The sequence below is a fragment of the Schistocerca cancellata genome, chromosome 9 (assembly GCF_023864275.1).
Source record: "Schistocerca cancellata isolate TAMUIC-IGC-003103 chromosome 9, iqSchCanc2.1, whole genome shotgun sequence".
NCBI lineage: Eukaryota > Metazoa > Arthropoda > Insecta > Orthoptera > Acrididae > Schistocerca > Schistocerca cancellata.
The window spans coordinates 114,282,718-114,298,883 of NC_064634.1; the positions used below are offsets into that span (position 1 = coordinate 114,282,718).

The following is a 16,166-nucleotide window of genomic DNA, read 5'->3' on the forward strand; positions in this document are numbered from 1 at the left end:
CATAGTGAATTTCCGCCATTACTGTTCTGTTCAGAATGTCCAAAATACTTACAAGGCTGGCACTGCTGTTCTCTGCAATTACACTTCATGTGACTGGTTTGACCACATCTAAAACATCTGAGATCTATTTTAAATACTGCCATCTTTTTCCATAATGTGGTGACCACATCACTTGCAGCTAGTACTACTGCAGTTTCTACTGCTTCATTCAGAGTCTTTAGGAGTCCCGTAAGAATTCTTTGTGACATTTCTGTTTGCAAACCTGTAAAAACGCATCCAGTGCACTCTGCTCAGTTTCCTGTAATGTGGTCTTGTTAGCATTATCATGTTCTGTGAGGTCAATGTATTGTTATCAATTACAGACCATAAAACTCTCTATTGGTTTCCCCTGTTTTTGGAATATCCCATTAAGCTGCTCATGCTAGTATCTGGGTGTATTTTTCCTCATATACCAACCGTTTCCCTATAGTCGACGAAATGCTGTGCTTCTCTTAATCTATCTTGGCTAATTAGAAATGCACGATCATCTCTCACTAACTTTAATTTACTGTAACTGCACTCAGTAAGTGCTCACTACTCCAATTTCCCAACCTGACGTCAGTACCCAGTTTATCAAAAACCACTGACAACTTCCTCTGATTTCTGGAAAAATGGAGGGACCAATGGGGCAGTGTGAGTGTCAAAGATATATGCACTAGGATGTAAGTGGTCTTTCTTTTCCTCCCTTAGTTGTCCTAATTCTGTCTGCAACCGAGCTACTTGATTTATCTGCTGCTGAATAGCTTCCCGAGTCAATACTTGTTTCTCTGTATTGCCTGTTTATTATCAACACAAGTATACAGTATACCCAAAATAAAATGGAAAGGAAGAAGAAAGGGTCGGGAAACAACCACACAGACCCAAAAAACTGTAAAATCAGCACTTACTCATACTGTTGTACAAGACATACCGTTGCTAAACCGTGGAACCGGCTGCTATCTTTTGACTTTCCATCTTTATCTTCAGCAGTCCTTCTGACACCAGTTATAGTTGGATATTGAGATGGCTGGGTGTGAGAAGCGGTTCTCTGCTGAAGATGGATGAAAGTGCAGAAGAAGAAGGTCCTGGTGAGTTACCAATAACTTCTTTATTGCTGTTTATCTACAGTCATGGGACTTGGAAACTGAAAGTGACAATGGCAAGGGAGGTGAATACCTCATCACAGTGCCTCTTGGTAAGATAATGTCTGTCTGTACCGTTCTCGGGTCTCCACCCGGGTGCAGTCGTTTTCAAACCACGATATTTCGACATCGTTCCTTGCCGTCATCTCCAGGTGATATCTGCAGACTGGGCGTCTCCGCTGAATCTCCTCCCCTTTATACTCTGATCGCTTCCCACCCTTTCCCCCGCGTCCTGCCGCACGCGACGCTACGTGGAGTGGTGGTGGGGAGGGGCGGGCTGACGGCTGCTGGATGCGAACTGTGGACCATCAGATGTCTTGTGGCCTTCGACGGGCGCGGAAGTCGCTTTGGATGGGCGCTGTGCTTTTAGTTGGCTGAGTGCTGGGTCCAGGCTTTGCTGAGGTTGAATCCGGCGTCTCTGTTGATCAGCCCATCAGCTACACGTATTTCAATCGCCTCCTTCAGAACACAGTCCCAAAAAGGACAAGGCCTGCCGTAAAACTTCCGTTTCCGCGTACTCCATAGTATCTCCAGTATCCATGTAATGTTCCGCAACCGCAGATTTTGTAGGCTGCTTCAGTTCAGTGTGCCTTCTGTGTTCCTGGCATCTTTCTTCCATTGTCCGTACAGTTTGCCCGATGTATACCTTACCGCATATACACGGAATACGGTAAACACCCGGTTTGCGGAGCCCCAGGTCATCGTTTACTTTACCTAGCAGGCCACGCTTTTTCGGAGGTGGGCGCAAGACACATTTGATGTTACACCGAGTCAGAATTCTGCCGATTTTGTTGGATACTTTGCCGGCGTAAGGCAAGTACGCCACTGTCTTCTCGTCCTCTTCGTTCTCTCTCTGCTGGGCTTGTGCATTCTGCCTGAAAGCACGTCAAATTTGACTCTCGTTATATCCGTTCTTCTTGAAAACGTCCTTAAGGTGGTTAAGTTCTCCTTGTAAGCTTTCCTCATCTGATATTGCGCGGGCCCTGTGTTCGCAGTACACCCTCACGCTGTGAAGGATGATAGCAGGTGGTAGAGTGGAGATACAGATCAGTGTGGGTTTCTTTCCTGTATAAACTGTGTCCCAAGGTGCCATCCGCTTTGCGCTGGACTAGGACGTCCAGAAACGGGAGTTCACCATTATCTTCCACCTCCATGGTGAATTTGATGTTAGGATGCAGAGAATTCAGATGTTGGAGAAACTCTTGAAGTTTTTCTCTTCCATGTGGCCATATTACAAAAGTGTCATCAACATATCTGTAAAAGTACATAGGCTTCAGTGCTGCAGTTTCCAGTGCTTTCTCTTCGAACTCCTCCATAAACAAGTTTGCTACCACTGGTGACAGGGGACACCGCATGGCAACACCATCCGTTTGTTCGTAATAGTTTCCATCGAAGAGATAGAATGTTGATGTGTGGACAAATTCGAAAACATTAGTCATTGTCAGGTTGAATTTCTCCCTAATCAACTTAAGAGAGTCATCAAGCGGCACTCTGGTAAAAAGCGAGACCACATCGAAGCTCACCGTGAGGTCCTGGTTACGGAGGCGCAGCTCCTGCAGCCGTTGAATGAAATGTACAAAATTCCCGACGTGATGCTGACATTTCCCGACGTGAGGGCTTAATTTCACCGTTAAATATTTGGCTAGCTGGTACGTTGGAGCGCCTATGTTGCTGACGATAGGGCACAAAGGAACATCCTTTTTGTGCACCTGTGGTAACCCATAGAGCCTTGGGGGTGCAGCAGTTCGAGGTCGGAGCTTCTTGACGATTTTCTTTGGCAGGCACTGGCGTAGAAGCTCAATAGTCTTCTTTTTCACCCTGTTGGTCGGGTTCTAGAACTACGGAATGATCCTAAAATAGTTATTTTACCCGCGGATAAAGGAAAAGCAACTGTACTGCTTTCATTATCAGAGTACAATCACAAAATGTTCGACCTACTCGAGGATCCAGCATACAGAAAACTGAAGGGGGACCCCTAGGCTGCAGCCTAAGAATAGCCCAAATAAATTTGGAAAAATAAGTGGATGGGAAATCTCTTGTAGGAAGAACCAGAACCCATTGTATGGACTTGAATGAGAATGACCTCGCTGCCAGAGGAAGGACAATGGATGAAGTTCTTCGTGGCAGGTTAAACACTAACAGAAGGAAGTGGACGAGGCTCATTAATAGTACCTGAGGAACTGGTGCTGTACAATGATGATGGTGATAATGACGTACTGTAGACTGGCGAATGCTAAGTTGTGTTATGAGTGCACTAATTTAGATGCCAATATAACAGGCAGGGGCAGGAAAGGGAAGCAGTGGTTGGGAATGGAGTGAGAGAGGGTTTTAGCCTATGCCCGGTGCTATTCAATCTGTATATCGTGCAAGCAGGAAAGGAAACAAAAGAAAAACTCGGAGTAGGAATTAAAATCCACGGAGAAGAAATAAAAACTTTGAGGTTCGCCGATGACATTGTAATTCTGTCAGAGGCATAGAAGGACCTGGAAGAGCAGCTGAACTGAATGGACAGTGTCTTCAAAGAGGATATAAGATGAACATCAACAAAAGCAAAACGAGGTTAATGGAATGTAGTCGAATTAAATTGGCTAATGCTGAGAGAATTAGATTAGGAAATGAGACACTGGAAGTAGTAAAGGAGTTTTGCTATTTGGGGAGCAAAATAACTGATGATGGTCGAAGTAGAGAGCATATAAAATGTAGACTGGCAATGGCAAGGAAAGCGTTTCTGAATAAGAGAAATTTTTTAACATCGAATATAGATTTAAGTGTCAGGAAGTCGTTTCTGAAGGTATTTCTACGGAGTGTAGCCATGTATGGAAGTGAAACATGGACGATACATAGTTTAGACAAGAAGAGAACAGAAGCTTTCGAAATGTGGTTTACATGGGTAGATCACGTAACTAATGAGTAGGTGTTGAATGGAATTCGGGAGAAGAGGAGTTTGTGGCACAACTTTACTAGAAGAAGGGATCGGTTGGTAGGACATGTTCTGAGGCATCAAGGGATCACCAATTTAGTACTGGAGGGCAGCGTGGAGGGTAAAAATCGTAGAGGGAGACCAAGAGATGAATACACTAAACAGATTCAGAAGGATGTAGATTGCAGTAGGTACTGGGAGATGAAGAGGCTTGCACAAGATAGAGTAGCACGGAGAGCTGCATCAAACCAGTCTCAGGACTGAAGACCACAACAACAACATATAACAGGCAGTCCCTTCAGGCTATTAATCGCCCACTGATCCAAATAATAGCCAGATGATCAGCAGCAGGAGTTTGATGCTTTGTACGGTTCCAAATGAGCAAGTATAGGAGGAAGGAAGGCAGCAGAGGAAGGGAACGACGCGGTACCTGTGACTTGGTCTTGGCGGCGCTGGCGGGGTCCGTCTCTGTGGTCTCCTCCTCCTCGACGTCCTCAGTGGCCGGCGTGGGAGGCCTGGGTTTGGGCGGCCGCCACGGCGGCAGGCGCCGCCCCGTGTACACGTGCACGCACGGCTGGTTGGTGCGTACCTCCAGCGCGCGCCCCGACTCTGGGTGCTCTAACCTGCACCAACAACGTACACCTTTACTTCTTCATTCCCTTCTGATGAGGTCAGTTGAGATGGAATAGCCGAATGAAAACAGTTGATTTAGTCGGCCGTAATTTTACGTTTCTGTAGGATTGTTACTCATTCATTTCTTTCGAGTGAAACCAGTCTGTGTGTGCGAACCACAGCACGAAAACAATCGACTTAGTCCGGTGCGTTCAGTTCTGAACAGACACATTCGATCGTTTTGCCATTCTTAAATCATTATTGCTGACTACATCTACATTTATTCTCCGCAAGCCATCCAACGGTGTGTGGCGGAGGGCACTTTACGTGCCACTGTCATTACCTCCCTTTCCTGTTCCAGTCGCGTATGGTCCGCGGGAAGAACGACTGCCGGAAAGCCTCCGTTCGCGCTCGAATCTCTCTAATTTTACATTCATGATCTCCTCGGGAGGTATAAGTAGGAGGAAGCAATATATTCGATACCTCATCTCCGTAACGCTATCACGGTTACCAAATAACCCTGTGACGAAACGCGCCGCTCTTCTTTGGATCTTCTCTACCGCCTCAGTCATCCCGACCTAGTACGGATCCCACACTGCTGAGCAATACTCAAGTATAGGTCGAACGAGTGTTTTGTAAGCCACCTCCTTTGTTGATGGACTATATTTTCCAAGGACAATCCCAATGAATCTCAACCTGGTACCGGCCTTACCAACAATTAATTTTATATGATCATTCCACTTCAAATCGTTCCGCACGCATACTCCCAGATATTTTACAGAAGTAACTGCTACCAGTGTTTGTTCCGCTATCATATAATCATACAATGAAGGATCCTTCTTTTTATGTATTCGCAATACATTACATTTGTCTATGTTAAGGGTCAGTTGCCACTCCCACCACCAAGTGCCTATCCGCTGCAGATCTTCCTGCATTTCGCTGCAATTTTCTAATGCTGCAACTTCTCTGTATACTACAGCATCATCCGCGAAAAGCCGCATGGAACTTCCGACACTATCTACTAGGTCATTTATATATATTGTGAAAAGCAATGGTCCCATAACACTCCCCTGTGGCACGCCAAAGGTTACTTTAACGTCTGTAGACGTCTCTCCATTGATAACAACATGGTGTGTTCTGTTTGCTAAAAACTCTTCAATCCAGCCACACAGCTGGTCTGATATTCCGTAGGCTCTTACTTTGTTTATCAGGTGACAGTGCGGAACTGCATCGAACGCCTTCCGGAAGTAATGGAAAATGGCATCTACCTGGGAGCCAGTATCTAATATTTTCTGGGTCTCATGAACAAATAAAGCGAGTAGGGTCTCACACGATCGCTGTTTCCGGAATCCATGTTGATTCCTACAGAGTAGATTCTGCGTTTCCAGAAATAATATGATACGCGAGCAAAAAACATGTTCTACTATTCTACAATAGATCGATGTCAGAGATATAGGCATACAGTTTTGCGCATCTGCTCGATGACCCTTCTTGAAAACTGGAACTACCTTTGCTCTTTTCCAATCATTTGGAACCTTCCTTTCCTATACAGACTTGCGGTACACGGCTGTTAGAAGGGGGGCCTGTATCACTGTTATTGCCGTTCCGATAATTCGTTTTTATTGAGTGCCAATAAATAGCTTTAAGTTCAGTTTTTGTCCATGTTTATGAATAAGCGTTCTCTTAATAGCCAAACTTGTGCCTGGATCAGAAGGCTGAAGCGCGCAGTGGCGCGGAGCTGGAAGAGATAACATGATTGGATAAAAAGAGAACCTCTAGATAAATTCAAGGCAGATGATTCATATTCTGAAACTTTATTGTTAAAAATAATTAAGGGGACACGTATACGAACATCCAGTATGTTAAATTTATTTTGATACAGGGGGTACCTTGGTCTTACTGCATGGCTGGAGATCTTCGCTTTCAATGTAGGCAACAATTAAAATCATTCACCATCTAATGGTTGTGTTATGCATTACAGCGTCAGATGACCCCTCAGAAGGAAGTGAGTTTTCTAGTGAGGTACGCATATGACAATCGTCATTTGTGGAAGTTGTGTTCAACCAAGTACATGCAATGCGATATCATAACGCAGAGCAAGTTGCAAGGGCGGTCTGTTTGATCCAAAAAGGATGGACTTTCGGTAGTGTTGCTGCACATATCATTGCCTCTCCATGTGTCATCCATAGATTGTCGAAAAGCTACAGGGAAATAGGTCAGTAGACAAGGCGAGTTGGACAAGGTCACCGACGCATTACAACCGCACGTGAAGACCGATATCTGGCCATCTCTGCCTTGCGGCGTTGTACGGATACCGCCTGAACACTGCAAATGATCACAGGAGGGCCACTGTCTGATCCGACTGTCACGAACAGGGTACGAAAGGGGATCTTACGACCCAGACGTTCTACTCGAGTATCCCGCTTGACATGACAACATCTCGCAGCTCGCCTTCAGTTCTGCCGTTGCCATGTCAACTGGCAACTTCGTCACTGGCGAAACGTGTTATTCACAGAGGTGTCCAGATATTTTCTGATGCAAGGTGACGGCCGTGTTCGCGTTTGAAGACCCGTGGTGAGCGGTATCTGCCAAATGTTGTCCAGGAAGTAGAATCACTTCTAAGGTTCTGTGATGTTGTGGGGAGACTTTAGTGTTGACAGCCATACGGTTCCACGGTCGCCTTACCGCCAAGCAGTCCATCGGACAGATCCTTTTAGACGATGTGGTGGCTGCTGCATTCGGTGGTGGCCCTGAATTCCTTCTAACGGGGGCCCCATGTGGCGGGCATCAACGCGGATGTCTTGCGAAGTGTGGACATTGAAGCAACGAAATGGCCAGTGAAGAGTCCCGATCGAAACCCCATCCTGCATATATGAGACGTCATTGATAGTGTTCGTGATCGTCCTGCTCCACTACAGACTCTCCTAGAACTCTCGTGGGCTCTCATTGAAGAATGGGAATGGATGCCACAGGGTGACCTCCATAGATTTTGTACGGAGCATTCCCCCTAGATTTCATGCAGTGATAAACTTTCATGGAGGGCATAAACGTCACTGAAGCTCACAGAGTGCAATGAGAAGCACCTAAGATGATGGGATAAATGATTGTTTTCTCATTGTTTTCCACACATGTCCGACACTTTTGTTCTTTCTATGTAAACGACTGAGGATGTAATGAAGTATTGTTTCGTGTGCTTAATTTGTGAAAGATAAAGATATAATTTGGTAACATACCTAGTACTCATTTATTGAGTACGGCAGACGAACAATAACATGTTCCTCTAATTCTTTTGAGCAGTGTATTCTGATCAAAGTAATCCAAAGAAACTCAACGATGACAAATGCTTCTCGCAAAAGAAAACACTTCCGACAAGTGATACCGTATGCTTATAAAGAAAGTGATCAAGTCGCAAAACAATTAAAAAAGATGCATCATATACAATTTCTGTTCGTCACCTCACCATTTACCGAACGAGAACTGTCGGTGATGGGTGGAAATGATTCCGAAGATAGAGACACACATTCAATAAATTTAATTAACAGACAAAGGGTTCCTTTATTTTAAGATAAATTTATAATGTAGCACCAGTTATTAACCAGTTAGAACCAACCAAAATCCACATTTAAATCGAGAAGTACGACAGGATCGTATTCAAGTAAATAAATACTCAAATTCTGAAAATAAATAGCCGCGCGGGATTAGCCGAGCGGTCTATGGGGGCCGCAGTCATGGACTGTGCGGCTGGTCCCGGCGGAGGTTCGAATCCTCCCTTGGGCATGGGTGTGTGTGTTTGTCCTTAGGATAATTTAGGTTAAGTAGTGTGTAAGCTTAGGGACTGATGACCTTAGCAGTTAAGTCCCTTAAGATTACACACACATTTGAACATTTTTTTGAAAATAAATCACTTTGACAATTAAGCAAGGCTACTCTAAATAATCCCCTCGTTTTCAAACTTCTATATCTTCCAAAGTATTAAATGTGAAAATATGATTGCTACACGAATAGAACAATAAACTCATCAAGTTTACATTTCGCACTCTACAAATGTTCTATGAGAGCTGCCCTGATCACACGATGCCCGTCCAAGCTGTAGTCAAGTTCGCTCTATACATCATGTAGCATCGTTCTGTCAAGGGTCATCGCAGCAGCATTGATGCGTTTTCTGAGCTGTTCTAGTGTTCTTGGCAATGGGGGTATGTAGCCACGGTCGCTAATGTATACAAAAAGGAAAAACCACAAGCGTTAGGTCAGAGGACCTATGGGACCAAGTCAACAAAGCCACATCAACACCAATAAGTCCAATCCAGCGATGCGGAGGTTCACCGTTCAGGTAGCCGAACATCGAGGCTCCAGTCGGGTTGATGGAAGACAAAACTCTCGGAATCAACAGTGAGTTGTGGAAACAATCACAACTGCAACACACTAAGGCAAGAGCTACATTCCTGTCAGAGTAGGAAACGTCCCATACAGCTCCGTCCATGACATGCCAGTGAAATATTAACATACGACGAATCTCGTACATGCGCCGCAACTTCTTGAGGAGTTTCAGTGCCTCATACTCTCACACTGTGGCGATTAGCCTTTCCTGTTTATGGAAGATTGCTTCGTCGCTGAAGGCGAAATGTTCAACCTGAGATGCTTCCTTTGCTTACTTACATTTTGTCAAGGTACTGCACTCGTAACGCCAATTAGTGGGTACAATAATGTTCAACCGCCAGTGCTTCCTGCGCATTCCGCCATTTTGTCAAGGCACTGCGCTCCTAGCGCCAATTGGTGGGCAAAATGTAAATACAAAGAGTTAACGATTCTACTCATGCCTCAATCATATCTGCACAGTCATACCAAGGAAGACGTACAGGGCGAATCATCTAAAAGGTGCACCGCAAATATTATGGAAGTCGGAAATGCTAATGATATGCAGTTTTCGCAGAATCGATTGGTAGTCAATGGCTGGTATTGTTAGACAATTGATTGTGCAAACACATACGATTTAAATGGAACAATGTCTATTGAAATTAACAAACTAAAAGTAGTGTAAATTAGAATGTCAGTGGTGTTTATCGCAGGACTTTAGTGTGAGTCGTCTACGAGATATATCGTATTTTGAAAAGTTCCCACACCGGCCCTTGTACAATACACGCTTCCAGTCTAGTATGGAACGACTGCACCACGTGTGGTAACATTTCACCGGAGATGGAAACAGTTCGTAAAGACATGCTGTGTTACATCGTGCAGTATGACTGGACAGCCATCATATTGGCACCACAGATTCGTCCTACTCTGCAGAAAAACGTCTTCTAGCATCCGTGGAGGCTGATGTGTTAGGAGGTTGCGATTCTTGTGCGCGTTCAGTGTTCCGTCTGTGAAAAACGGGATTATGAGCTGATGGTCCTCTGTCTCACACCACACGTTTACACTCCATAAACGCTGAAGTTCTGCATGACGAAGATACCAGGGCTTGTCAACACACCAATAGTGCAAGTTCCGGCGGTTTACTTGGCTGTGATGTGTTCAAATGGTTCAAATGGCTCTGAGCACTATGGGACTTAACTTCTGAGGTTATCAGTCCCCTAGAACTTAGAACTACTTAAACCTAACTAACCTAAGGACATCACACACATCCATGCCCGAGGCAGGATTCGAACCTGCGACCGTAGCGGTCGCGCGGTTCCAGACTGTAGCGCCTAGAACCGCTCGGCCACCCCTCCCGGCGGCTGTGATGTGTCTAACATTCTGCGTGGTGTCTGTTCGTTCTAAGTCGTGTCTCCCTACCACTTTCGCGCAACGACGCTCTGAGCGTGTTTTTTAGGGAATTGACTAGTTTGAACCTGGGACCTGTTGCTGGTAAGGAGACGCCAGACCACACATGACATGTAGAGTTCAGAAGAGTTCAGTGAGACTAGCGATGATATAATCAAATACTTAATGATTTCAACGTCAGCTCCACTGCACTCCCTGTAAAAAAATCTTAATACTAACTAAATTTAGTGGAAGGGGTTCAAGGCTTTCCTATTTTTAGTTAGCTGGTAAAATAACGTCGAAAAAGTAGTTAAGTTTACCATTGGAATTTTTATTCTACTCACAAAACATTGTTTATAAATTGCACTATTGATAAAAGAAAATATTTTAATACAGGATGATAAAAACCAACTGCGTTCAACAAAAAATGTGAACGAATATTCCCTGAATGGGTTTCCAAGTTCTACAATGGACCTAAGGTTGACCTATGCCATATCACATCTATAATCTAGATTTAAGTTAAGTTTCATAAAAGAGAAAACTATCAAAATGGTCTACAGTGACACCCTCAATTATCTTTAATTATTTACGTAACTTGTCGTAAATTACAGTGGCTGATGTGGCTTCTCAATAATTATATAACAGAAAAATCATCGCGTTTTAGATTTTAACTTCTAGCAGCAAATGTGAATACCACGAAGTTTAATTGACGATCGACACTAGTATTACGCAAAAAGGGGATGTAACAGATGAGACTTCTGCGGTTCTGAGTGAAGCCTTATGGCGGCACCACGTGTGTTCATTACCTTGTCGGTGTTTAGGCAGCGTCAGGGGGTGGTGGGCGGTGCAGCTCCACACACCTCGCCGTCTCGGAAGCAACTCTCCTAACTTCTCCTTACTACAATTTACCGAAGTTGGTTTAAAAAAAAGGTATCTGGCTGTGTTTTCAACTGACCAATCAGGGTTTCAATGTTAACCTTAAGCTCCGCCTACAAAAATTCGGTCCATCCAATGAGAAACGTTATACTTTTCATGGTGGGGCAATGTTTTTAACGTATGCAACATAACAGAGACACGTATAGTCTCACACTAAAACTTTCAGCTGGTGTGGTCCTTTTAGTGTTATCGTAAGATCTATACTGTTCTTCTGGTGGGCTCTATCTTTTAACATGGGCTGGGGGGTGGTCCTGGCGGTCGGCTGGAGACGTGGGTGTCCGTCCCTTATCATAGGGCCTCCTAGCCTACACGACTCTGCTCTCGGCTTTTGTTCTCGTTTCTTCCCTCAGAACTGCGTCTGTTTCACGGTGGGAAGGTATGACATGCATTTAGGCGTTCTTGTGTTAGTCTGTGGTATTCCATTTGCTCACTCGTTGATCGTATTACTTTGGTTAATTTAATGTCAGGATTTATTCGGAGCTATGTGACATACTGCCGGATTTGCTATCATGTCAGGGTTTTCATGGAAGGTGTTGGATTTGCCTGACACCTTACATGTGTAAATGTAGTTTCATCACTAAACAATACACATGATAGTCTGGAGTACATGTCTTAATGCCCATGTACAGAAGCTAACACGATTCTTATAATCGTCTCCATGCAACTTTTGCTGGAGATAAATGTGGAAGGGATGGAACCTATGCCGATGGAGAATGCATAGGAGACTTGCCTGCCTCATGTCACTTCCTCGTGCGATTGTGCGTAAGCTAATGTGCGGATCAACTGCAACAGCAACGATAACATTCCCCCGTCTTTTGTCGGCACTTACTTCCATCTGTTATGTTGCCTAGGTTTTACACTATCACTTTCACGTAACTGATTGATAAATAATGGCTGAGATGGTTGACGTACAAGACTGAACTGCATTCTTCCTACACTCACTATACACCATGAGAATGTCGGTTTTTTCTGTATTGGAAATTCCATCGCCCACTCTCGACCTACTGCTTGGACTGTCATACACTAGCAAGTTACAATGTACTTTGTAAGTAGACTGTTTAGGTTCTTATATGTAGGCTGTTTAGGTTCTTATATTGGTAACGCCGCCGCCACGTAGCGCTCTCTGTATGAAAATCACTGGCTGTGCTGTGTGCAGTCTGTGGCTAGTTTGCATTGTTGTCTGCCATTGTAGTGTTGGGCAGCTGGACGTGAACAGCGCGTAGCGTTGCGCAGTTGAAGGTGAGCCGCCAGCAGTGGTGGATGTGGGGAGAGAGATGGCGGAGTTTTGAAATTTGCAATACTGGATGTCATGAACTACTATATATATTATGACTGTTAAGGTAAATACATTGTTTGTTCTCTATTAAAATCTTTCATTTGCTAACTATGCCTATCAGTTGTTAGTGCCTTCAGTAGTTTGAATCTTTTATTTAGCTGGCAGTAGCGGCGCTCGCTGTATTGCAGTAGTTCGAGTAACGAAGATTTTTGGTGAGGTAAGTGATTTGTGAAAGGTACAGGTTAATGTTAGTCAGGGCCATTCTTTTGTAGGGATTTCTGAAAGTCAGATTGCATTGCGCTAAAAATATTGTGTCAGTTTAAGCACAGTCTTATATAATTTTTCGAAGGGGACGTTTCATATGTCGACCCTTAGCCGAGGATACCTCACTGGAATCTTCTGATTTTTTCTTGTAGTTTGTGTAATTAGTGTAGATTTTGTTTATTGCTATTGCGTAATTGTAGAGAGAATCTCCTTTGTAGTTGCAGTCTTTCATTGTTGTACAGTAAAACAGTTGTGGCATGCATGTAGATTTGCACCAAGTATTTCGCAGCTGCGCTTGCAATGAACTAGATATTATTTTCAGTGCTATGTTAATGTGTTCCCCTATTTTTGCTCTTCAAATTGTGTTTTTCTGTGTTGTCGTGTGAAATATTGTGACAATAATGGCGTGTGAAAAACGTAACACTAGGCTCCAAAGTAAACTGAGAAATGACAGTGAAGACGAAAACAGTGTGTTAACGCCACCATGTAATAAATTAACTAATATTCAAAGTAGTCATTTGGTAACTGTGCATAGGGAAATGGAGCGGGCGTCAAATAATGGTGTAGACAGTGAAACAGGTAGTAAACAGGGAAGCATTATCGATCGATCGGTCGGCAACATCTCGCCTCAGGAATCCGAAATGACAGAACACAACATTGCAAATACTGTAGACTTAGGTTTTGGGTCCTCACCGTTTTCTCAAATGAGTCAAGACACATTTTCCGCTTGTCAAAATGTGAATGTTGCCGGTGCAAATTCACTGCCGAAAAGCTCTGAGGAACATGTTTCAGACACCAGTGCATTGTTATTAAAGTTAATGCAACAAATGGGACAAAGGCTACAAAAGTTAGACACAACGCTTGAACAAAATCAGAAACAAATGGGACAAAATCTTCAAAAGTTAGACAAAATGGAACAAAATCAGAGACAAACACAGTAACAGTTAGACACAATGGAACAAAAGCTTCAAAAGTTAGACTCAGTGGAACATAAGCTTGAACAAACACGTGAAGATTTAACTACTGAGTTACATAACATTGAATCGAAATGTCAAAAAGTCTGTAATGATGTAAAAAAACAAATTTGTGAGCATTTTCAACCTATTTTTTCGCGGCATGAAAATGCATTACAGAATCATGAAGCAGCCATAAAAGAACTCCAAACTATTGTTCATGAAAATCACGACACCTTGCAAGCTAAAATTGACTCAGTTGCATCTGCCGATTCGGTTACGCAACTTGCAAAAACTAAAGAAAATTTAAAGGACACAGTAGATACGATTTCAACACAAATGGACACTCTGAAACTTGGTTCAGAAAAACACACTGAGGAAATAAGTACACTATCGGAGAAAGTAGCCGAACTTTCGGATCAGTTCACTAGCTTATCTGCAAAGGTAGATGATGATCTGAATGACACAAGACCTGTAGCCATCACTGACACAGAAGACTGCGAACAAATTAGGAAATTCAAACAAAATCAGAATCAAATTAATACGCAACACCAAAGAGAAATCTGGGAAGTACAAGATCAGCTGACACAGGTAATACAAGAATTACGTATTTCAGAGGCCACTCGCGCTCCAATACGGGAAGAGGGACATAGAAATACGGAACAGCCACAAAATAATAACACAGGGCACTTCGGAAATTATGAAAGAAATTGGCAAGGTACACCGAATTTTGAGATGGAACCGCCGACACGACGTAACAATGACCGATATGCGACTTGCCGACACGATGATTTTGACTATAAGCTGTTCATTACTACACGTAAATTCAAAACGTTTAAGAATTCTGCCAACGACATTCATCCACAAGCATGGCTCCATCAATTCTCTCATTGTTTTCCTCCCAACTGGTCATTGGAGCACAGGTTAGAATTTATGTGTGGCTACTTGGAGAATGAACCAGCTGTAAGAATGCGATCGGTCATTCACGATTGTCACAGTGAAGGAGAATTTTACCATGTGTTCCTCTCAGCATATTGGTCTCAAGCTACACAAGACCGAGTAAATCATAGCATCATAATGATGAAACATTTCGAACAATCTGAATTTTCCAGTCTTGTGAAATATTTTGAAGACATGTTGCACAAGAATCAGTACCTGTCAAACCCATACAGCCCCTCAGAACTCATACGCATTGCTTAATCATATTACCTGAACATTTACGACATATTATTTTGGCAGGACGTTGCAAAGACGACATTGAAGCTTTTCAGGGACTGTTACAAGAACTGGAAATTGACACTGACAATCGCGGAACGCGAAAACAGCAGCACAACAATTACAAATCACATCCGTAACAATTCCGCGATGACAGAAATAATATATGACAAGGCTATTCTTTCAATGTAAATCGTGACCGAAACAGACACCACCCGTATGACAACCGTTGGCAGAGTAGTAATAATTACAGGGAAAGATCACCTCTCCGCGGTAATGACTATCACAGAGGCAATCAGAGAAACAGACAATATGGGAACCAAAATAATTATTATAAAGGGAGACAGAATAACTTCAGACGCAACAGTTCAGTGCGCAGTTATGATTCAGGAAGAAATTCTCCACCACATGACCAACAAGAAAGAAATTATGAAATCTACCGACGTGACGACAGACGAGATAATCGTAACGACAGACCTGAATTGCATCAGAACTGGCGGGACTCAAACAGAGCAGGGCACTTTTGACAACGTGAATTTGTAGAAGTTAGGTCTCCTAATCCCAGTAACGATGCGCGCCAACAAAGGAACAGGCAATGACTCGCACTGCAGGCTGCCGCGTGCGCCGGCTGGCTCAGAGAAAAATAACATAGACACTAATCTTGAGAAAAATTCCAAGATTCCTTACCGACGTATACCACATGATAATTGCGTTAAAGTTGAAACTCTGCGTACTAAGAAGAGCAAAGGGTTACACCACATTTCACATGTAAAGATAATCTGATTTTTAACTTTGTCTTTGCCATAAAACTTTTCACTTCACATTTCCAGTATGCTTTGTCACATTTACAAACTGTTAACATGCAACTATGGTTTAAAGCTAACTAACTATCCAGTCAAGAACATAGGTAACTTAGACAAGTAATTGCAAATGCATTGTTATTGCGAACAGACGACACAGTGTTGTTATTTTTACATTCTTGCTTGTTAGTTGCACGATTACGTAACGACTATGAGGCTCACATACTTGGAACATATACCGGCACAGCTAATGAGATTTTCATGCAACATTTTGGTTTGCTTGAGAGTGGA

At 43.3% G+C, this 16,166-nt stretch overlaps 1 protein-coding gene across 1 annotated transcript in view; it reads right to left on the reverse strand.

Annotated features, from left to right (window-relative positions):
* The window catches only part of LOC126101217 (galactose mutarotase-like), a 71,097-nt gene that overhangs the window by 14,111 nt on the left and 40,820 nt on the right, over window positions 1–16,166 (reverse strand). Inside the window, exon 5 of the mRNA XM_049911909.1 lies at window positions 4,511–4,703. Coding sequence (XP_049767866.1) covers window positions 4,511–4,703 — 193 coding nt within the window. The remainder of the gene's footprint in view (window positions 1–4,510; window positions 4,704–16,166) is intronic.